Source organism: Haemorhous mexicanus, chromosome 6, assembly GCF_027477595.1.
Source record: "Haemorhous mexicanus isolate bHaeMex1 chromosome 6, bHaeMex1.pri, whole genome shotgun sequence".
Lineage (NCBI taxonomy): Eukaryota > Metazoa > Chordata > Aves > Passeriformes > Fringillidae > Haemorhous > Haemorhous mexicanus.
The window spans coordinates 2,823,774-2,848,549 of NC_082346.1; the positions used below are offsets into that span (position 1 = coordinate 2,823,774).

Consider the following 24,776-nt stretch of genomic DNA (forward strand, 5'->3'; position numbering starts at 1 on the left):
AATACTTTAGGCAGTATTGAATTTAAGTCAAATAATATTCAAAATAGTAGTCCCTTAATGAACATGAATAGCACAAATCATCCTGCCAGCTAGAATTTAATTATGAAATTATTGATTCTTATGGTTCAAGGCACAAGATCATCATTAGATGGAACCAAGGAAAGGGATTCCTTCTATGATATATTATAGTTGCAGGGAGGCTGTATTTTCTCTGAAACAACCACACCTGCTGACAGAGAATAAATACAAGGTCAACTGCAGGTGAAGATGGCAGGTTCTAATAAAAAAGCAATTAATTTTATCTGAAAGAAAAAACCCATGGACTTTGCTATCTGAAGAGATCTTGGGCAGGAGGGTATCCAGGATTGCTGTCTACAGCAGTGAGCCTCCCAACTTACACCACTTTAATTACTTGTTCCTCCTGAGTTCAGCTGATAAAAGATCACATTTACACTCGGTTTGCTTGTGGCATGGAGGAAGGATGGGAAGCTGGCCTTCCTGCCCTCACCTGAGCCAGTTCCTGCAGGAGTGCAGGGTGACTCCAAGCCACCCCAGCAGGTGTCACACAGGAGGAGACTGAGCTGGCACTCCTGCTGCTGCTGGAAGGGCAGTGTGGGTACCCATGGACCAGCACACACACACATCACTGAAGGCTAAAGGATGGATACCCTGCAGCTGCTGCATCTTCATCTTTCTTGATCAGGAAGGCTTCAGTAAAAGGATGCTCAGAGGGCTGGGGCACCTCTCCTGGGAAGACAGGCTGAGTGAACAGGGGCTGTTCAGTCTGGAGGAGAAAAGGCCCTGGGGGGACCTTGACTCCCTTCCAGTACCTAAAGGGGCCACAAGAGAGCTGGAGAGGTGTCAGAACCCAAACCATTCCTTTGACAACCCTAGATAGCCCGAGACCTTAGCAAAAAGCTCAGAGACTTTGGCACAGAATCAAAGACACCTGTGCCTTCGATTTTAACCCATGGAGAAAACTACCAGCTTTGTGAGAAGATTTACAAGCCACAAAAGTTTGAGTAGAATGATAGCTAACTTGTCACAAAGTGAAAAAGTAGAATTTTAGAGATTTAGAAGGAGAGTTCAAGAAGCAAGATAGAACAATCTGAGTGTGTCCTGTCCTCCTTCTTCTTCTCCTCCATCTTCTGCTGTGATGGTAACACTTTTAAATTAGTTTAAGATAGAAACAAACTGTCTAACATAGGTGATTATTATTAGAAAATTATTGTTAATAAAGTACATGTAATTTTTAGTATGAAAAGCTAACACCACCCCAAGGGCAGTCAGTGTGCCACAAACCAACCTGCCAGACAGACCTCAGCAGGTCAGAGAAGGAATGCAATAGATAAGAGAAAATAAAACAACTTTAAAAACCAAAACCAAAAAATCTCAACTTCTTCTTCGGTCGCAGGGCTGAGAAAAAAAACTCTTAAATACCTCAAAAGCCATTTCAGCAACACAAAACCCAAGGGAGAGGGACCCTGGACTAGGACATGGAGTGACACAACACAGGAGTATGACTTCAAACTGAAAGAGGGCAGGTTCACACTGGGTGCCAGTAAGAAATTGTTTCCTGTGAGGGAGGTGAGGCACTGGAACAGGTTGTCCAGGTAAGTTGTGGATGGATGCCCCATCTCTGGAAGTGTCCTCAGCAGTGTTTCACTTCTAGCAGCAGCAAGAAGAAGAAATGTAAAGGAACCTGCATTATCAGATGCCATATACAGTTTACTTATCTTGGAAAAGTTAGAAACCCCAGATCCAGGGAGAGAAGAGCCACCTGGACTGTGGATTTTGAACTTTCTCTGAGGAACAGAATACATCTAGTTTCCTAAGCGTGGAGTGAATCAATCAAAAGACTTTTGTAAGTGATTTAACATGCCAGCCAGAGAAACAGGGAATGTGGTCTACATACATCTAACTACCCTCATATGAACATCAGAGGGTTTGTGGGACTCTTAAAAGCCTGCAGAGTGAAGTAAAAGGGCACTGAGCAGGCACTACCAGCACATTCAACAAAGAGTAGGTTTATATGTTGTGCTGGAATGGAACTACCTTTTGAATGTCTTTGCTTTAGTGCAAAGCCATTTTTGTGGCCCAATTATAATAGAGGATGCAGTTCAGAATTGGATAAACAGCAAGGAATCTAAGACCAAGTCTCCAAAGATCAGAGGATTCCTCTGCCCCTCTGGGGAGTGTGTGTGCCTAAATATGTGCATCCTTAATTTACTGCTTGAAGAAGAATTTGCTGTGTCAGACGTTCCACAGAACACCACTTTTAACATTTGGGCTATTTTGAAAGCAAAAGGCCAACAACAAACCAGCCAAAAAATAGCACAAAGGACAAGAGTTGGTAGATAGTTCAGCATTATGAAAAATTCTATTCATTAAACTTTATGAAATAGAACCCTCTGTTATGACAAGCACAAAGCAGACTAAACCAAATCCCTAGGATCCTGAAAACATGGAAACTTTTCTTCTTCATAAATAAATAGGAAAAACATATTTTTCCCTCAGAGGCCATTAAGCTGTCTCTCCATTGACATCCTTATCCTTTGCTTGGCAGCCCTGTTTTCTGGCCCCTTCTGCAAAGCCTTCCCCAAAACACCTGATTATCTCAGTCTAGCAGCATGAACTGTATTTTGTAAAAATGAACTTTATTTGTAAACTCTGAAAAGGGAAAGAAAAAAAAATCTAAGCACACAGAAATTGCAACAGACTATTCTAATGGGAACACAATTAGCAAGACTGTGTCATTCATTTGCCCAGCTCTGTCCCACTTCTCTGACAATGAAAAATGAGAGCTATTTCTGTGAGAGTCATAAAAATCCCCAGTTTGAGCAATTATTACATGCAATCATGTAACTAAATAGGAAGTTTCATACTGGGAGGCAAAAAGCCTACAGTAGGAAGGATGAAAATATTAACTACAAAGTGATAGATCAAAGCACCTCTCCTTCCCCCCATCCCTGTACTATTCCCAAAGGCTGTATTTCTTAAGGACCAAGCAAGTCTGCCTGCCAGTGTCAGCTCCTCCACAACCTTCAAAATTATCTCACAAATACGTCAGGAAGGCAACACCACCAGATTCATGGTTATTGACTAATGTTTACAAACACAGAAATAAATTTAGGAATCTGGGATATCTAGTTATCAAATACACTGACATTCACCTGCAACTGTGTCTCAATATTCTTGCTCACAGACAGAACATAAAGGTCCTCCAAAACCAGAATTAGGCTATCCATAAAGAGACAAATCACACCTCACACCTTCAGAGCCACAGGCACTCTTCCCCATCCCCTTAATGTACATATTTCTCCTGAAGAAAGTATTTTTTAACTTATCTGTGAACATGCAGAACCAGCAAAGCAAGAGTTGGATGATCTACAATGCATTTCTAAACAGTGCTCACACCAGCCACTTCAAACAAATTACAGCTGCCCATCATTGAACCAGGGTCCTAAGGTCTTTTCAGTATCTCAGATTGCTCAGAAGGTGATCCTTTGATCAAAAATCAATAGTTGTTAATAAAATATTAGCTTTCTCTTAATCAATATACACACAACTATGAAATATTCAGCACAGGTATAAAAATGAGATCTTAGCAAAATGAGAAGTGTTAATACATTGTTTCATGGTGGATAAAGTGCAGATTTAGATTTAAAAAAAGGAAAAACCCAAGACATACTAAAGCCTTTGTCACACATATTTCTCACTGTCAGAAAAGCCCATCAGATGTAAGAACCACAAACTTCATGGTAAATTTTCTGTTCAGCTTAACAAGTTTTACAGAATTCCTTTGTTTCATAAGTAAAAGCCTTACTCTGGAAATCATAAATCCAAGCAGCAAACACAAAGATACAACAGCAGAGCAGCAAAGTGCTGCACATTTCACAGATATTTCACTCCTAACCCGACAGGCTGTTTTCCTCCACCACAACACACTGCCTTCCAGGAGATACACACCTGTCAAATCCAAATAAATACACTGCAAGTTCTTGGCCTTCCCACAGGTCCAGTGATTGCGCCCCAGATCATTTCCCCCATTCCTTAAATTGAAGCCATAGGAATTTAGCACTCCTATGATCCAATGTGAATGGGCTCCTCTCCCCGTGTAGGGGATTTCTCTGGGAGAAATGCACAGATATGTGCCACACCCTGCACACTGGTTGGTCACTGTCCCAGATTGCAAGGCAAGGTGTGTTCTATTTGCCATCTGGATGGCAGCTGTCTCCTGTTAAGTGGGCAGTTTTCCTTATCTTTTCCACACCCACTCCTCCCTCCGGGGAGCCACCTGCTGATAACAGGCTATTGAATGTCCCTGCATTGCTGATGAGAACTACAGCATCCCACTGGGAGATGTGAGCCCAGTGGGAGGAGCCAAGCATTCCTACCCAGATATAATCTGGAGATTCTGGAACACCAGCACTGCTTCCCACTGGATTTCCCAGAGGAACAGCAGCTGCCTCTTCCCCTGGATCTTCAGAAGAAGACTGCACCTTTCTACAAGGTCCCTGCTCCAGCAGAAGCACACCTGACACTGCAGGAGGGCTGAGCCACAATTCCAATGGGACTGCTGCCAACACCCTGACCCACGGGGTGTCAGGCTGAGTTCTGACTCTGTCAGTGTTGTTCTAGTGTACTGCATTGTTTATTTTATCTTTTTTTTCTTCCTTCCCTATTAAAGAACTGTTATTTCCTGCTCCCATATTTTTTGCCTGAGAGCACCTTAATTTGAAATTTATAGCAATTCGGGGTGGGGGGGTTAACATTTTCCATTTCAGGGGAGGCTCCTGCCTTCCTTAGCTGACTCCTGTCTTTCCAAACCAAGACAGTCACACAGGAGACACACACTGCAAGACACACACAGACATATTGGGAGAGCACTGGAGCATTTTCTCCTGATATTTTCCAGCAGCCACGTGCTCGTTGTTACTCAAATCAGACAAGCCATAGAATCTGTTGGAGCACCAAAAGCAAACACTAGAGATATTCTGTACTTGACATCTCTTCTTTGTATAGCTGAATGATGTTTGGATGGAAAAAAGAGGACACAGCAGGGCAAACAGAGAACTCCTATTCAGCATGGCCAGCACTGGGCCTGGCTCCACCAGCCTTTGGAAGCAGACATTAACACAGCCTGGGACTCTGAGAATCAGCATGGGAGGTTTAAGCCACATTTATCCGTCTGACTTGCCAACCTCACACACATTGCACCTCCTCTTACCTGGGACCATTCCTGAGAGCATCTTCCCTGACACACATGAACAATCTTGCTGTTCAGTGTGAAAAATACTTTCTGTAAAGACACTGAAATTCTGGGGGCAAAGACCCAGAATCTTTTCAAAAGAAGATGTGAAGATAAGAAGAAGAGTTAGAGTATTGCTATACTGCTCAGCCCCAAAACTAAAAATAGGCTTTTAGGTTTCAGACGAGAAGATTAAAGCATACTCATGAAAAGGTATTTCAAATATTAAAATGGAGTGCAAATAGAAAGGTCAAAGTATTCTCTGTGCTCACTGAGAATATGACAAGAGGTGACAGGCTTAAACTGTGGCAAGAGAGATTTAAGGGAGCCATTAAGGAAACCTTTCTAAACGGCTGAGGAAGGGGGACACGCACAAAAAGGGAATTAAAGTGTTTCCCTCATTGAAATTGCCTGGTTTTTTTAAGAACAGATAAGACAAAGGATGTTTCAGAGTCCATGGATCCTGCCTTGAGGAATGGTGAGCCTGATGCCCTTCTCTATGATTCAGTTACTTCCTTGATTTAGTAGGAGAGTTCAATTCTTGTCTGAAGAACAAAGAGTTTGTTACAAATGGTATCTAGAAACAACAGAGATTGAGAAATTTTTTACATGTTTGGACAAAGGAGATGACAAACCCTGGCAGTTATATCTCCAAAAAGATCAGAACTTGATTGAGTAAACTCTTTCCCAAAAGCAAGATGCACTCCTTAAGGCATTCCATGTCAAGTATATGCTGATCTCTACTGAGTCCTTTAATGTCAAGTGCTCTAAGGCAAGGCAGGACTCAGCTCCTGGTGTTAAGCAGGACTCCTTTGTTTGACCTGCAGTCAATAGCAGCTCTGTTCCCAGAACTATGAAGGGAAATGTGATTTAGTTTGAGGCGCCTTGAAATGCAGAAACATTTGTTCCAAGTCCCTTGGAGGGCTGTTGGCCAAGCTGAGCAGCAGGTAATCTGTGTGCTGGTGGGCATTGCCTGCATCAGAGAGCGTTTCTTTGCTCTGCAGGACAAGTCAGCAGAAGACTGGAAGTGTATTAAATCAATCCAGCAAAACAGAAGCTGAGCAGCTGCACACCAGCTGACTGACAGTCACAGAGGTTTTGGCTCAAACCCTGTTAACACAGGGGAGAGCTTTCAATGGCATTCATTTTGGCTTTAGATAAGTCCCACAGAGAGATAACTGGTACACTATTGCCATAGGGAAGCTCTGTCTCTAACAATACTAAAAAGGCTGATTCCTCTGTATTGTCAGAGAATGCTGTACTAACACAGATAATGTGGCTTCTCAATGCATCCCTTGAAGCCTGAGAAGTATTTAATTGCTCTTTTGGAAAAGGGAAGCTGAGGCACAGAGAGTTGGAGTATTTTGCCCAAATTCATGCAGACACAGTGACAAGCATTGGGGAGTCTAGTAAAGAGTCAGATAAATTAGATATGGGAAAAACACAGACTTAGAGCAGCAAGAATTCAGTGAACAGTGAGGTTTATTTTTATAGATATTGACATTTTCACAAGAAAAAATAGCAGTTCATTGAAGCACAGTGTGCATGAGCCCTAAGTAACCATGTGGCCTTTATGTTATAAATCTTCTCCTTCCTTTTTCCATGCAGTTTTGTAACATCTTTTGTTGCTTTGGAGCTGAATTATTCCCCAGTCCTCTAATTTTAAATGCCATGTTACATTCTTTTGTTCCTGACTTTACCTTCATTTTATGGCTTACAGGGTTTGACTGCAACATTTTTTTAAATTGCTTGCTTTAAAAAAAATGGCATCAGAAAACAGAATATTACTTGCTCATAAGTGCTTCCAATCTGAGGGGAAAAAAAGTACTAAAAATGCAATATTTACAGTGATTTAAATTCCTCACTGGTAAATAGTTTAATTAAGCATCTTTGTGCTTTCCTGTGCTCCAGGCATGGAAGTGTTGCTAATTTGTCCAGAGTAGTTGGTAATCCTTTCAAGTCCTTTTGACACATTGATTTTCTGTAACTTTATTAATACTAAAATTAATTAAACAGCTGACCGCAAATCATGCTGATGGTTGTATTTCTTGACTTAGGCATAATTAGCATTTTTACATTATTTCTTAGCTGCAGCCTTTTGTGCTGGTGTAAAAACTGTCATAGAATTGCAGTATTTTAAACTGTTTTGCCTATGTATTTTCATGCTTATGCATAAACTTAAGCTTTAAGCATAAAAAATAATATTACATATTTAATATTCAGTCAGGATCAATGAATGAAGCTGTCCATCTAAAAGAGACATCAAGGACAAGCCATGTCTCTTGGTCAGCATTTGTCCTGAGTTCTCTTACTGAAGGATTTCTCCTTGATACACCAGGACTAAATCCATTTTTATGGCATAAGAACTCTAGATTCCTAAATGTGACAGTTCCTACAAAGAGTCAGGGAGGTGAGGGATAGGAAGAGAGCCACCACACTCATTTCTTAGTGGGAATGTGCTGTCTCACAAACATGTAGCAGCTACAGGATCGATGCCAGTGGCTGGAAGCAAAAAGCTCTCATGTTTAGTCATCTGCTCCCACAGTAAGGGTGAATGAGTAGAGATGAGCATTTAAATATCTTCTGTCTGCTGAGTTAACACAAGCAAAGCATCATCCACTCAGGTTTGTCTTCCAACCAATGTCCAGGTACATCTGAAAATGCCTGAGTGTTGTCCTGAAGATGTGCAGTGAGAAGACATGCACACAGATCACAGTGGGCTCCCAGAAAGACCATGGTGTGTCTCCAGGGTGTCGTGACAGTGGATTCCAAAGAAGGGAACACAGATTGGTTCCAAGCAGAACCAGGGGAGGCCAGATCTACCTGAGGTGCTCAGCCCCAGTCAAACCTATTGTGTGAAATATCTGACACCTCATCTATAAACAGTGACACCAACCCAACTGATATTTTCATCACTTTTCTATGGAAGTTTGGCAAGTTTGCTGATGACACCAAGCTGAGAGGGACCTGCCAGAGGGAAGGGATGCCATCCTGGAGGACCTTGACAGCCTTGAGAAGTGTGCACCTCAGAACTTCATGATAGGCACAAGCCCAAGTGCAACGTCCTGCACCCAGGCCAGGACAATCCCAAATGCCTTCTCTCTGGACAGAGAATTGATTAGGAGCAGCCTTCAGTAGGAGGATTTGGCTGTGTTGGTGGAGGAGAACCTCAACATGACCCAGCAATGTGCACCTGCAGCCTAGAAAGCCAGCCACATGCTGGGCTGCATGAAGATGAATGTGAGGAGGAGCTCAGGGAGGTGACTGTCCCTTCACTCTGCTCTTGTGACAGCCCAGCAGCAGCACTGTGGGGTCCTGTGTGGTTTGGGACCCTGGTTTGTTGGTAAAAGTCTCTGTTTCAGCCTGTGCGTTCAAAGGATCAGCTGGAGCTCTTCAGTTTTTTGGTCCCAAGGTTGTTTATTGTATTTTATCTATAAAATTTTCTCCCTGTCCAGCAGAGGTCCATCCAGCAGGACATTCAGAGGCACTCTGCCTGCCCCCAGGGCAGTGTTATCTTTATATACTACAAACTACATGTACAATATTTACAGTTATTTTCCAGTACCTATCATCTATATTAGACAGTGGGTTTCTACTCTAGACCAATCTAAAAGTGCCAACATCACCAGTGAAGATGGAGGTAGAGAAGAAGAAAGGCTAGACACACACAAATCCCTCCATCTTGTCCCCAGAAACCCCTATACCAAAAATCCTAACACCTACATTTACACCCTGTGAGTACTTTATTTTTGCCCTATCTAAACTGCCGTGGCTTTTATCTCTTTGTGTAAAGGTGGTAAGTTGTTCCCTGGTTCGTAATCGAACCCGCTGGTGTTCTGGGCTGTGTGCCAAGGTCTCTGAGCCCCCTGGCAAGGGTCCCAGAAACTCTGGAGTCCCAGAGGGATGTCCTGAGTTCCAACAGAGCACTGTGTACAGCTCTGGGCCCCAACAATAGAAGGACAGACCTGCTGGAGAGTCCAGAGGGGCCCCCAGAGATGCTCAGAGGCTGCAGAACCTCTCCTATGAAGACAGGCTGAGAGATTTCAGGTTGTTCAGCCTGGAGAAGAAAAGGCTCCAGGGAGACCTTCCAGCACCTAAAGAGGGCCTGTAAGAACTGGAAAGAGACTTTTTACAGAGAGACATAGTGACAGAACAAGGGGCAATAGCTTAAAACTGAAAGGTTTAGATTAGACATTAGGAAGAAAATCTATACTGCAAAGATGATGGGGCCCTGGCTCAGGCTGCCCAGAGAAGCTGGGGCTGTTCCATCCTTGGAAGTGTCCAAGGATGGGGCTCTGAGCAACCTGGTCTAGTGGTGTCCCTGCCCATGGCAGGAGGAGGTGGAACTAGGGGTCCTTTAGAACCCAAACCATTCTATGATGCTATAAACAAATAATGCAGTTATTAGGCAAGAGTATTGGATTTGTGAGGCCAGATTTTGGTAGCAGGGGAGCTACAGGGGTGGCTCTTGTGAGAAGCTGCCAGAAGCTTCCCCCATGTCCAGCAGAGGCAAGGCCAGACAAGAATGATGGCAATGCCTCTTAGATTAAAGAAGAAAAAAAAAAAAGCTATTGCTCAGATGTAATTGCAGCCAGAGAAGAGCAGGGTGAGAATATGGGAGAGGAACAATTCTACAGACAGCCTGGTCAGGAGGGGCAAGAGCTGCTCCAGGTGTTGGAGCAGAGACTCCCCTGAAAGCTGTGGTGCAGCCCAGGGTGAGGTAGCTGTGCCCCTGGAGCTCACGGAGGGCCCCAGGGGTGCAGAGATCCACCTGCAGCCCATGGAGGAGCTCACACCAAAGCAGCTGGATGCCTGAGAGGAGGCTGGGAACCCATGGGAGGTCTATGCTGGAGCAGAATTCTGAGAGAGAGGAGCTCCTGCTGGAGCAGGTTTCCTGGTAGCACTTGTGACCCTGTGAGGAACTCACACAGGAGCAGCCTGTCCTTGAAGGTCTGCACCCCATGGAACAGTGACCCACACTGCAACACTCTGTGGAGAAGCCTTCCCTGTGGGATGGACTCATGCTGGAGAAGGTTATGGAGAACTGTCTCCCTGGGAGGGAGCCCATGCTGGAGCAGGGGAAGGACTCCTCTCCCTAAGCAATGCCACAGTGATCAACTGACCATAACCCCACTGCCACCTCCCTGCACCATTGGTGGGAGGAGCTCAGGAAGAAAGGAGGGATGGGGAGGAAGTTGTTTTATGGTCTGTTCTTACTTCTCATTATCCTGCTCCAATTTTGTTAGTAATGAATACAATTAATATCTCTATTTTGAGTCTGTTTTGCCTGTGACAGTATTTGATGAGTGTCTGAGGTTACAAGATGTGGCTGGGGTGTGTATTCTATTGCCATTTGTTAGATGTGGGGCAGTTACCTTCTGTTCATTGGGGCCACCTGTTAAAAACAGGTGGGGCAGTTTTCTTTATCTCTTCCCCAACCAATCCTCCCTCCAGAAAATACCCTCTGTCCATGGCCAGTGAGTGTCCCTGCATGGCTGATAAAATTACACCATCCCACGGGGAGATGCTCTGCCCAGGGGAGGAGCCAAGCATTCCTACCTGGATATGATCTGAGATATGGAACACCTCAGGCAGCCTTTTCCCACTGCATTCCCAGAGGAGCAGCTTTCTTTTTCACTAGATTCCCAGAAGAAGACCAGGCCCATCTGCACCACCACTGGAGCTTCAGAGGAAAACTCCCCCCTTGTGCAGGATCCCTGCTCCAGCAGAACCACAGCTGGCACTGCAGGAGGGCTGAGCCCCCCTGGGATGGGACTGTGCCACCACCCTGAGCCCCCCTGGGATGGGACTGTGCCACCACCCTGACCCACAGGGGGCCAGGGCATGCTCTGACTCTGTCACTGTTGTTTTGTATTACTTCATTTTTATTTTAATTTTATTTTTTCCCTGATAAAGAAGCGTCATTCCTACTCCCAGATCTTTGCCTGAGACACCCTTAATTTCAAAATTATAATAGTTTGGAGGGAGGGGGTTTACATTCTCCATTTCAAGAGGAGCTCCTGCCTTCCTTAGGAGACACCTGGCTTTTCAAACCAAGACAGTGAGGGATCTCTCCTGGTCTTTATCTCAACTAATGCCTCTCTGCTATATTTTCTCTCCCCTGCCCAGCTGCACAGGGAAATGGTAGAGAGGCTTTGGTGGGTACCAGGAATGCAGACAGGGTCACCCCACTACAGCAAGATCCCAATTATCTCCTTTAGAACAGTAAGATCTAAAGAGAGCTCTTGCACAAAACAAACCTGAAAACTATTCCACCCCAGACCTGCCTTCACTGCCTGCTGCCCCAGAGTGGTGTTTTCAGCTAGCAGACAAATCCATCAATTCCCCAGCCCTGGCCCATCACAAGAGCAGCTGTAACATTTGTTTACTGACCTCCCTGGACATCCAGGACCCCGTGGAGCGCTTTGAAAGTGCAAGCACCACACCAAAAATAACAGTGCTGCTTTCTGGAATGCTAATTTAGTTCACAAAGAAGAAATAGTGGAAAAGAAGGTCACTAGATTAGATTTCAGAAAACAGCACTATTTTTCAAAGTGACCCTATTATCAATCGCCCACCTAAAGGCTTTCATTCAGGTCCTTTACAAACACACACTGATTCTGGATGTGAGGCCAGTAACCTGCCCTTTGAGATTGCCACTTCACCCTGCTGAAACTTGCTGCATTATTAGTATTATTATGGGGTCAACTACACCACCTTGAACCTGACAGGTAAAGTCCAGCCACAAAAATACAAAGGCATCAATTTTAGTAATAGCAAACAATTTGAACATTTGCTCTAAACATAGCAGAGATTTTCTGCAGTTGAGCTGCCTTTCACAGACAGGGGAGGGGAAGAAGGGAAGAGCAGGAGAAAGGGTTTCTGATTTTTTTCCCTTGAAGATGAGATTTCTCAGAACTCTTACATTCTTTTATGCTTCAAGCACAACTTTTCTAATAACGTGTTGGAGAAGGGCTTATTCTGAAAAGTTTAGTCCATTCAGAACTGAATGCTGCCCCAGAAACCACCCAGGATGGAAGTGAAGGGACTTATGGGATAACCAGTCAGAATCATTAGCTTTTCTCACTTCCTCTTGTCTACCTATACTATAAATCAAATTAGAATATAAACTCAAGACTAAGATTTATATTCTAAGACTTCTTCTAAATAATATACTTCTATTCTAAGACTTCTCAATAATATATTTCTACGTAACATCTATTTTTTCACAGAATTAGAATACTGAACTATGTGTTTTGAAAATACTTCCTGCTTCTGTGGTAGATAATTACTTTTTGCAAGTAACACACAAATATTTTAGTGACTCATTGCTTTGAGAAACCAAAGGTTAAAGAAATTCTGCAAACATCATCACAGCAAATGAGGACTGAAAGAGGGTTAAAGCACAGTCCACTACTGAAACACCATGCAGACCAGTAAAATATGGAGGTGGATTATTTTCACAGAGAAAAACATCTGCCAGCATAGCTTTGGTGCATGAAGAGGAGGATGCTTGCACAGGTCTCACCCCTTTTGGACATGTTGGATGGCCAGATAACTTTCTATGAAAGTTCTATTTCTACTTCTTGAAAAGATAAAACTTGGACAAAATGGGCTGAGACATTCTCAAGTCCAAAGGAGGCTTCTTCATTTAGAAGAATGGCCGTGAGTAGCACATGGAAATAGAGAATGAAAAATCTCCTGGCACTCTCATTTAAAAAGGTCTTTAAAGCTTTATTACATAATCAGCAAATATTCATAGTAAATTAAAAAAAAAAAAAAAACAAAGAAACAAACACAAGCAAACAAGAAAATCAAACAAAATACAGCATTCAAGCCCAGCAGTGACCACATAAAATGAAACTTATTCTTTGAATGACTGCACAATTTGAGAAAGTTTTTGTTGTTCCATGGAGACACAAGGAGAAAAATGCAAAATTTGTCATTATTTTTTAAATGGCTGTCATAGCTGTTAAAGACCAGGAATCTTTTTTGTGATCATTGTGATTGTCTTTGTAGAAAATGCCAACATTATGCAAAGAGAGATGAAACCTACCCACACTGTTTTCTCTTCCTAGCAGCATGATATATGTGGTCATTACAGGTAACTTATAGCTTGTTAAGATGAAAAAGCATTAGCATACTTGATTGAATGGCAATGAGAGATAGGAACTATATATTCTAGTTTCAAGCTACAGAAAATCATATGCATGAATTTTTAACATCATACCAGAAAAGAGATGAGGCCCATCAAAAATAAAAGTATTATCTTCTTATTGCATAATTTGTAAGGCTTTAAAAAGCATAAAATGAAATAATGCACTTCTGAAGCCAACTCCCAAACTGCTATGCTAGAATAAAGCAACCCAAGAGAACTTATTTTTCAACAAGCAACCAGGGTAAAAACATGTGAGAATCAATCAAATGCTTTAAATCAGTGGATTCCAGCAAATGAGAACACCTGGAGCAGCAAATCTTCCTGCCAGTTTCAGAATGGACAAGACTGTGATTTACCAGAGAACAGATAAACAACCTGTCAGTGCCACAGGAAGAGACTGAAAAGCAGGTTCCTATTCCAGGGTATGTCTTCTTAATAAAACCATCTTCACTCAACAAGTTCATTAACATTCAGTGCACAAAGCCCTAGGAACAGGTAAGTAGAAAACCACTAATGTTCCCTTCTTGGTGAACACAGGCTGAAGTTATTACTGGGCTGACTAATCTGTCTCATCCTCCCAGGTCTTTTGCTTACGTGAGACTGAACACTGATTATTTATCAAAATAGTCAGTGCTTGATTTGAAGTCATAGGTGAGAGTTTAATATAATGGTAGACTTCATCCAGAATAATGTTTTAGTCACTCTCTCTGTACAAGTGCATTTTCTGTGCAATCAGCACATCTTCCAACACAGCAGCTTCCTATTGGTAACCACAGAAGTTTCTACTCCACAGTTGGAAACTACTGTCCAAAAATTGTTTTGGGAAAAAAAACTTTCAGCAACAAACCTGTACAAATTAGTTTAATTTCACTAAGATCCAGTGTTTTAAAGAAAATACTGGAAGCAGCATATTTAAAATTCAGCACTATCCAAATGAACTTTATTTTGCTCAATTCAAATTGACATGGCATTTCAGCAATTGCTCCATTTCCTTTTATTAAGATAAAACCCCCTCAGTATCAAATGGAAACCTTTCATTCAGCTTAAAAATCGTTTCTGATCTACACCTTCCACACACTTTCCACTTTTTGAAAGCTACAAGAGCTGGGGGATCAGCCACCAAGCAGATGCCTGCCCAGGAACACACAGAATCTGCTCAGCTGCAAATGACTTTATACCTTGATGAACTAGACTAAGGCTTCCCAAAATAAGATATCTCCTGCTCTGTAGAAAAACTCTGCTTTAGGCTCAGCAGTGTAGAAAATGCATGCAATGCCTTAAGCACTTAGATCTGATACTTCATCTTTACCCTGAGCCCATCAGAGCCTTACCCCATACACACACAATTTTAATCCAAACATCAACCCGTCTCAGGCTTTCAGATTTGTCTTCAAATACATGGCTCAAAAACAAGAAAATATCTCACCTTTTTGGTTTGAACAAAGAGTAACAAAATTTTAAAGACCTGAGTAATAGCTACAGTCTATGGTGCCTGCTAAACATTTGTTGTCAGTATAAGGGGAAATTACTTAAGTATTTGCTGCCTGATTTTTTTATTGCTTTTTTTCAATCATTACTATTACTGCTAGAAGTCTGTTTAAGCATAATGTGAAATACAAAGACAGGATTAATGCCTCTATTGCACAGTATTTATCTTAACTACATTTAATATTATAACAAACACTTATTTCTAAATACAACAGGCAATGAACCAAGTTTCTCCTGATCTGTGTAATGCCCTTGCTCTGCTTTTTAACAACGATGTCAAAAATGAAGTGGTTTTTGCAAGAAATAGTTGTCTCTCTCATTGCATTATCTGTTCTTTTACCTGCTCTGGATTCTTTGTGTGCATGCACTTTAAGTGAATGTTCCCTCATTACTGTCAAGCAACTTGTCTTGCTACTTCACACTTTCTGGGTGTATCACAAATACCTTTCCTTCTCAGCCCTTTGCATGCCTAATGACAGTGCCTTGCTGGAAAGAAAGGCACATTAGGAAATTAGTAGAGCATGTATGGAAAAGGAGTCAGATTATCAAAACCACTCTCCCCATCACTGTGAAGGTTGATAGCTCACACAGCACAGAATTTAAGGTCTGAATCTTGTCATGTCACATTGTAAAAGATCAAGAAAAAGTGAAAAGAGACAGATTACACAGAAATAATGACTCTTTGAGCAAAATAAAAATCGGCTTCCCGACAGCTATTTAGTATCAGCATCTCTCAAGAGGTGGGCAGGACTTTCCTACAGTTTTATAAAGTATATAATATTAGCTACAAGACATGCTGTCATCATGGAAGTCAGCATTTCCTATGACCTTCCCTGAGGATAACATGCATTACAATGTAGTTATTCCAGGCTGAAAATCATTCTGATATTGAATATTCCTGTGCCATCTTTCCACTTCAGAGAACAGCTCACCCTACACCATTCTAAACAGGTGTCAAGGTGATTTATATCCATTTCAATAAACCTACCTAATATTTTCCTCCTTTGCATGACAGGTGTACCATCAAAATAATCCCAAATCAGACTCACTGGAGCCTTGTCATTGAAAGATGTTATTCAGCTAGATAAAGTTGGGATGAGCAGTTCAGCAGCTTCTCACATTTTTCTGAGACTCCCAGAGAAGGTCTCTTAAAAAGCCCTAAATGGAAATGAGGCCCTAGCTACTTTCCACTAGGAATTTTTAGAGCTCATTTTGAAGATAGAAACCTGTAAAAACACCAATTAGATTCACTGTCTAATGTTATCCACTTGCTGTCTTTTCTAAACAGCATGTTATAGTTCTTGAGACATTAATTCTCAGCATTAACAACAACTTCCAAACCACCTAACAATAACTGGATTTAAGAACTTTATACATTCCCCTTTTCCTTTTGCATGTTTGTCTCAGCTCTGTCCAGAAACCTTCTCCTCCTGGGAAACTTCTCATGTTTCAATCCACTGACTAATTTCAGACCACAGCTGAGGAAGTCTTAGGTCACATTTTCTGAAAAATCTCTTCACCAGGCTTTCTTCTCCTGGGAAGCTGAGAAGCCTCAGAGAGGAATGAAAACAATAATCATCTGATTGCTTCTCCTGTGTTTGCTGCTTTGGAATGTGGTCTGGAGATCATTTACCAACAGGTGCCTGTTTGATTGGTTCCATGTGAATTGTTTATACTCAATGACCAACCACCATCAGCTGTGTCAGACTCTGAGGAGTCAGTCACAGGTTTTTATTATTCATTCTTGTTAAGTCTGTATCCTTTTTCTTTAGTATAGTTTTATTATAGCATTCTTTAATATAATATTATATAATATATTAATAAATCAGTCTTCTGAGAATATGGAGTCAGATTCTCAATTCCTCCTTCGTCCTGGGGACCTCAAATACCACAGTCTTATTTCTTCTCACAATATATATGATCTCAGCCCCCGCACCTTGCACAGAGGCAGATGTGGGACACACAGGGACTGTGTCCTGGCTGGCAAGACCCCTCAGTGACCACCTTCAGCCACCTACCAAGCTAACCCCACAGGGCCCACACAGGTGAAAGGCTCTTCCTACCACATTTATCCACCCTACCCGTGCCTAAATTTCATCCTGGCAAAGGGCCAGCTGCCGAGTGGCCTTTGGGACTGGACAGAAGGTGGGGACAGACACAGGACAAGCGTGGCAGTGGCAGGGCTGCAGCTGAAGCTCACCTGTGCAGGAGAAGTCATCCACACGCACGTAGCCCGCCACGCAGTCGCAGCGGTAGGAGCCAGGCAGGTTCACACACACGGTGTTGGCGTGGCAGTAGTGCATCTTGGCAGCACACTCATCAATGTCTGCAGGGGGGAAAACACCCAGGGAAGCTACAGTCAGACTCAGTGACATGAATAACGTGACATTGCAGAAAATCAAGTCCGTTTGCAACGCCAAAGGCAGTCTGTTTAAATGCTAGCACTGAAAAACAAGGCAAAGTCAGTAAAAAATACTCCTTAAAATAGATTTAATAAATAAATACATTCTATAAAATCTATAAATAGTAGCTAAATCTATAAATATAGAGATATTAATATAGATAATAGATTGTTAATAATTATATATAACATAAATAATATAGATAATAGATTAATAATAATTATATATAATACAGAGTACAGATAATATATAGATTATAGATAATACAGAGTACAGATAATATATAGATTATAGATAATACAGAGTACAGATAATATATAGATGATAGATAATATATAGATGATAGATAATATATAGATGATATATAAATTTATAGATAATATTTAGATAATATTTATCTATTATCTAATATATATGTAATAATATAGATAAATCTATAAATATAGATAAGTCTATAAATAATATATTTAATAATTAAAAAAATAAAATTCAGAAGAAAATTCCCTGAAACTCCTGTATCGTTAGTAATGACTTCCTTGCCACTGCTCTTCATGAAACATTATTTCTTTTTTTGATTCTGGAAAAGTAACATGTACATTTGGCTTTTTTTTTTTTTTTTTTTTTTTTGGTTAAAAACCAAAAACTGATGCAGTTTTCAAACACATAAAATAGTGTCAAAGTGTGCAATACTGAAAATGCTAACTCTTCAAGGCACAGTGAGAGCATGGGTTCAGCTGCAGTGCTGGTCAGCCGTGCCACACAAGGTTTGCCAGGAGCAGATTCCACTGCCCAGTTGAACAGTGAGTTCTCCACCCCTCCAGACTCACCCAAGTGCTCTGGCAATGCCCTGGCCCTGGACACACAACTGCTGCTGGAGTCACTGGCCAGGGCTCTCTGCCACCTCCACATGTCACACAAGGAGAAGACTGAGTCAGCTACCTAAGCCCATTTTATGGTTTGCATCATGTCAAAGCAAAAAAAAAAAACATTATTAAGGAGCAAAATCATGACCTCGTGTCTCAGTTTAAACAATCTCTATTGCTGCTGCAAATCCAAAATCCAAAACTGTTTTCACAACAGTGACTCAAACCTTTCATTTACTTGCCTGTTTAAATATCTCAAAGCTCTGTAAATATCATAAACTGTAAAAACTTCTCCCTTCCCTTTTGACAAAACCAGATATTATCCTGAAGAAATTTCTTTATTTTTTTCTCAGCAGGATAGATTTTCTGCTTAGCAGCGCAGATTTTACACGAAGTAATTCATGGTTTTCAAAATATTAATTCCAGTGTTGCATATGTCCAACACAAAGAAAGATGAATCAGAGGCATTTTTCCCCCCTATTCCTTTCCTTTTGTTATTGATTGCTCACACTCTGGAAAGGAATCCATTGCCAGCACAGCTGAAGAACCTCCTCAGCTGGTGGAGTGGTCACCCCCCAGTGCAGGCTCCTGTCACACCCCTCTGCACAGTGTCCCTTCTCCCTCCATACAGTGCTTATGGAAATACAGCACCAAAACATCAGCATTCAGCCCCAGAATCAGGGGGGAGGTTTAATTCTGCACATGCTGAGTTCTTGGTTAGCTAAAATCAGGTATCTTGTTTAACCTTCCTAAACTGAAGCAGCTGCAGTTGAGATGCACCCCCATTTTCCAGGCTCTGAAAATGAAACACATGCCAGCTACACTCACACTTTCTTCATTACAGACATCTGTCCAGCAGGAGCTACCAGCTAAATCTCTTCATGCTGGCCAGCAAACAGCTGGCAGCAATGTCTGGCTGCTGCCAACTTGGGATGCATTTAGAAATGATGGCCTGGAGGCAAAATACTTTGTATACCACTGCAAACACCTTAAACTATCTCGTTCTTGCATTTCTGTTGTTTCAGTTGCAGTGCCACTTGATGAAATGAATTTTAAAAAGTCGGGAGCATCAATATATGAAAGATAAAAGCCAGGAAAAATCCTCCCACATGTCTTGTTATCACACCACTGAGTGCATGAGCCACTTGGGAAACTCTCAGGTGTTGACGTGTGTTCACACTGATCTGCTTGCAGACTATTTTTAATAGGCTTTTGGAGCGTAGCTTTGAGGAGTTTTGCTCTTGCATATCTAATAATTTTCTAGCATAAAAGGAAAAGGAATGAAAAGAGGTCTGCAAAGAAAGCAAGAATGTCAAAACAGCAACCAATTCACCTGAAAATTAACCTTATGCACTACCCTTCATGTCCTGCTCCCTCACTACACTTCTCTTTATTCCCCCAAGGGGAAGCGAGAGGATTAAAACTCTCAAAGGTGAAGGAATCTGAACTTAGATTCATTGCAGAAACAGCCCAGGTTGCTGCAACAAAAACTATGAGAATACCCAGAGATAAAAAGAAAATTCACAACCTATATGAAAATACTGCCATGAGAGAATATCTCAAAAGGAGACTAACAACTTCAAGTGATGACTTGACGATAAATAGAAGAATTGAGAAAATCTGGCACTGGGTGGCTGCAGAAGTTCCAGAGCCCAGGAAGAAAAAGCCTGAGCCCAACAAAGAAAGCAGAAGCAAAAAAACACCACAAAAAAGATCTGTCTCTTCAAACTTTGTTCATTTATTTAACTGTCTTTGCAATCTTTAGGGGTTACATTTTCCATAAACCCTTTCTGCATCTCAGATTTTCTTTTACCTTTGCAGTATTAGCCTTCCACTAATACATGCATTTTCTTTAGAGAGAACAATATCGAGAGGTCAAAACTGGCAACAGAATTTTTCTTATTAAAGCCTGTAGGGCAACACTAAATCTGCTGCTCTGGACCACAATGCTACAAATACTTGTAAAAGGTTAGGTATTCATCACAAAAAGCTTTGGGTTTTTACTTAATACTGTTAGAGTAAAACCCATAAAGCACACAGTGGTATCCATCAGCTCAGCTGTAATGGAGCTCAAATTGTGATTCATGTGTATGGATTGCTTGTCGCATTTGAAATATTAAAGCTCATCTTCTAGTGGTCTTTGGAGGTGACAAAAATACATGATTTATGCTTCTCTTTAGGCTGGTGAAGTAGTTTGTTTTTCTTTTAAAAAGGTATACTTATGGTCTTTAAAATGAGACTTGACACAGCATAATTATCACGCACACATCAGCAGCTTCCACCTACATCAGCTCACACTCTGCTCCAACAGAGACACTTGGGCTCCAGCTTTCAGCAGGGTCTGGTGTGTTAGAGGGTGGGCTGGCCTGGGAAGGGACTGGGACACCACTGGGCTCCAGTGTCTCCTCAGCAGCCAGTGAAACAGGGCTCACCATCAGTGCAGCTCTCCTTACACACCCTATAGCTAATTAGCCATCTCCATGACTCTGCTGCAATAAACAGAGTACATGAACTCATGGGCAATAATAAAAGAAAATACCTGTCACTGGTTGTGCCAGTGCACTCAGCAATACACAGTGAGCACACTGGGATAATAAAACACAAGGACAGGATCTCAGAGGAGCTGCCTGCTCAGCACCTTACAGGCCAGCACCTCTTACCAACCAAGGAAACCAGGTGGGAGGGGAAGACAATACAAATGGTGTTCAACCATGGAAACCAAGGAAAGAGGTTTTCTCATCTGCAAATGTACTTTACAAACTGTCCAAACCACTTAACTCTCTAATGCTTAATTCAGAATCCTATTACTACAGATCTGTAATGTTTAAAGATGACAACAAGACACCAGACCTCAACTAGAGCATCTCTTTACTGTCTGTCCTCCCCAATAAGTCACATCAAACCAAACTAATTTCAGCTGTAAAGAAGGCACAACACCTATGGAATGGCAATGGGAGTTTTGTCCATTCAGCCCAGGCTGAAATGCACCTATTGTTCTGCAAACTGTTAGTCCTGCAATAACCATGAGGGAACAACTTTGAAACAAAGCACTACTGCTTCTGGAATTGTACACCACTCCTTCCATGCACTTAACAATAATCCCTTTACACATCAGGATTGTCATCACCTGTTGTTTGGGGCTTCCTTTTCATTTCAACTACTGAAAGACAGTAACATACAATTCAAAACAAAATGAAACAAACTATGAAGTGTTCCAGAGCAGTAACAGATTATGAATTTTTATCATAATCAATTATTCTATTTGCAGCTATCTCCCAGTTACTCACTTTCCAGTTGGGGACTATACCAAACAAAATTAGAATTTTCAGGAACTCTGCAGGGAAGCAAAGGCAGAAAATCAAAAATAGGGGAAAAAAAGCCCCCAGCTTTGCAGAAAGCTCTGATGTCTAATTCATGATTATTAATGTGGGGGAGGATTCCCCCCCCTTTTTATTCCAGCCAGCACTATGCATTGACTTGAACAGTGTTAGACCCTGCTCTACATAATCAGGGTTTTTAAAAATGCGAAATCAAACAGTGTCACTATTTAAGTAATGTCAAATCCTAAAGAATGTTCACAAGCTGATGGAATCATACCAATGAAGTGTCCAAAACAGCAGAGAACAGCAGTACTGGAGCACAAGACAGGTCCTGAAATTCCTAAAATTTCAGCCACCTTGTGCTTATGCTGAAATGAACACATGCCATTTTCACTGCACTGACTTAGCTGCTCCTTGTTCATTGCACTTGCTCTCCAGATTCTCCCTGATTCTGCCCTCCCCTGCTCTTATCTCCTTTCCACTGTCAAACTCACTTGACTTCAGCTCCACTTGCCTTTCTGTTTTTCCTTTTCACCCTCCCTCTGCCTGTCTCCTTTTTCATACATCTCATGCATCTAACACACCCCACCCCTGGTTCTTACCTTTAGCACAGCCCTGGTTTCTCCCATTGTGCACCAGAACCCTCAGGGAGCCACTAGACACAGCAGTCAGCAGTTCCCCATGAGCTGGCAGCAGCTCAGCCTCCCCCCAGCTGCCTGAGTAAGAAGAGACTAATTACTGGCAGCAAATGTTTAGGCTAGCCTTAAAACTGTTTACCAGCTTCCTTGGTAGCAATTCATCTCCTCCAAGGCAGGGCAGCAGCACAGCTCTGCCTTGGGGATGGAGCTGCTGCCCATTCAGAGGCAGGGAAAGAGCCCAAACGAAAGGCAGATGAGCCAGAGAAAAATGTCCCTTTCAACAAGGCTGAGAAATATTACCCTAATGTCATTAAGTCACTAACTAGTGAAAAATGCATTCAAAAATTAGGGCTGGTGTAGCATCACCTGGGAATCCAAAGGCAATAAAATAACTATCAATATAATAACTGCAGGAAGTATTATCACTTTGACTTTTAGAGCATCATTAAAAGGATGCAGCCTCTTCCTCTGCACACAGCAGAAAAGTGCTTTCCATTGATGTCCCCACTTTATGATCAGTGCAAGAGTATCAATATTCCAAATCTGATTTCTGTCTATTTAACTGCTGCTCTAGGGATGGAAACTGTACAACTATCAGGTTAAACAACAAATAAATATTTTAAACCACACTTGAATAGTCATACTTTCCAGTGCAGACCAGCCCCCAAAAAAGAAGGACAAAAATAAAAATTCAGGGGAAGGTTCCTGGTCTTTATTTCAACAATATTAACCTTAAATACTTTCACCATTCACACTCAAGGAAGCAATTGATTATTCTCAAAAAAAGATGACAACATTTTGCTACCTGTTTCTCAGCTACAGTAGTAAACTGCCCAGGAATGTGCTCGTTTCCTAAAATCTGTCCTAGGGAAGCCTTGGATGTTAAAATATTGCCTACAGTACACAATCCCTACTCCATCCTTATTATTGCTTACAATAATACACAAGTCATCAGCCTCCTTACTTGAGGTTATAATTTTTTTGGCTGAAAAAATAAAAATTTAAAAAAAAAACCCAACTGATTTGCATAGCCTAAATCTGCAATGATCTGACCAACTCCCTGACTCCCTGGAGTCAGAGAATTTCATCTCTAGTCTTTTTTGGTCATCATTCCTCAAAACAACACAATCCTATCCTGAAAGGCAGCACTAAGCCCTTTAAAAAATCTTGCTGTTCAGACAAGCTAGTGTCCCTCAGCAAGAAGTTTCTTCCTTTAATTATGCTACTAAATTCTGCTCCTCTCTAAGGAAAACTGAAAATTTGCAGTTCCACTCTCCTTTGTGCTTTCCATCATTACACTGGCAAATTATGTGCACTGGTTTGGTGGGAGGGTCCCAAAGAACATGAGATCCCTTAGGATAAAACCAGTTTATTTAAATTGAAGCTCTCCTAAAAGATCATTTCAATCAGTTCAAAAGCTGCCATTGATGTGTTAATGTCAAAGAAAACAGAAGTAACGTGGTGTTGTTTTTAACATAAAGGAACTGCTTTCTTAACCCTAAGTGCATTCACTTGATAAATACATTAATAGAACATGTTCACAGACTTCATACTTTTTTTTAAATGTTTGCAGCTATAGCTCTTAGGGATGGTTGATAACTTATTCATAAGGTATCTCTGACAGTTGCAAATAAGTTATTTTAAAAAATAAGCAGCCAGAATTCACATATGATAACACAGCTTAAGAGAATGCAGATTAAAAATAATCACAGAAAGCAGAACGAAACATTTGGGGAAACAGGTTTTGGCTAACAGCAGCAGCTCAGTCATTTGCTCCAACATGCCAAAGCAACTAGGAAAAACAAGTCAAAATTCTGCTTGTACTGCTGTAGCAGCTGCTGTGATGTTTAGAACTAACTGAAGTTAAAAAAGATTGCTTTATCCGGGATTACTCAAGCCTTTTAATTTTTTCCTTCTAATTACTCTTTGAAACTATACTGATATTTCTATTTAGAATGCACAGCAGCAGAACAGCCTACTGAGGAGTGTGCCTGAGTGGGTGGAAGGATTTTTCTTTAAAGACACTGCTGGATTTGCTCTTCCCCTCAGTGGCTTAGGAGAGACCATGGAACAAGCAAGCCACATCTCATTTTGGGAGTCTGCCTGGCCAGCAGGATTCAGGACTTTCACCCAAGGCAGTGCCACCTTCCCTGCTCTCCAGCTACTCCCTGGCCCCTTGGACTCCATCGAGGCAGATCAATGCCTTTGAGGACACTGCTGGGAGGGATTCTTGGATTCTGAGGGACATTCATTACATCCTCTCATGGACATTATGGCAGACAGGTTCTTTGACACCCCCAGCTATTTGAACATACTCAGGAATACCAGCAGCTACTTGAAGTAAGAATTTTGTATTTCAGGGAAATGACCTGGTGTCCTTCAGAATGAAAAAAAAAAAAAAAAAGACAATGATGACTGCTGCCTCTTGAACTGTATTAAGTGCTCTGAAAAGAGCAAGATGTAATGACAGGTAGCCTGGGAGAAATACTGAGAAACTGCTTCATTCTGAGCCGTCAAACTGACAGAGGGTGGGTTTAGATTAGACATGGGGAAGAAATTCTTTCATGTGAGGGTGGTGAGGCAAGAGCAGCACGCCCAGAGCAGTCGTGGTGCCCCATCCCTGGAGGTGTTCCTGTGGAAGGAGCCTTTTCCCATG

At 41.7% G+C, this 24,776-nt stretch overlaps 1 protein-coding gene across 2 annotated transcripts in view; it reads right to left on the reverse strand.

The window, feature by feature from the left end:
- The window catches only part of NELL1 (neural EGFL like 1), a 300,065-nt gene that overhangs the window by 140,166 nt on the left and 135,123 nt on the right, over positions 1-24,776 (reverse strand). For both annotated transcript variants that reach the window (XM_059848303.1, XM_059848302.1), the window contains exon 13: positions 17,098-17,223. In XM_059848303.1, coding sequence (XP_059704286.1) covers positions 17,098-17,223 — 126 coding nt within the window. The remainder of the gene's footprint in view (positions 1-17,097; positions 17,224-24,776) is intronic.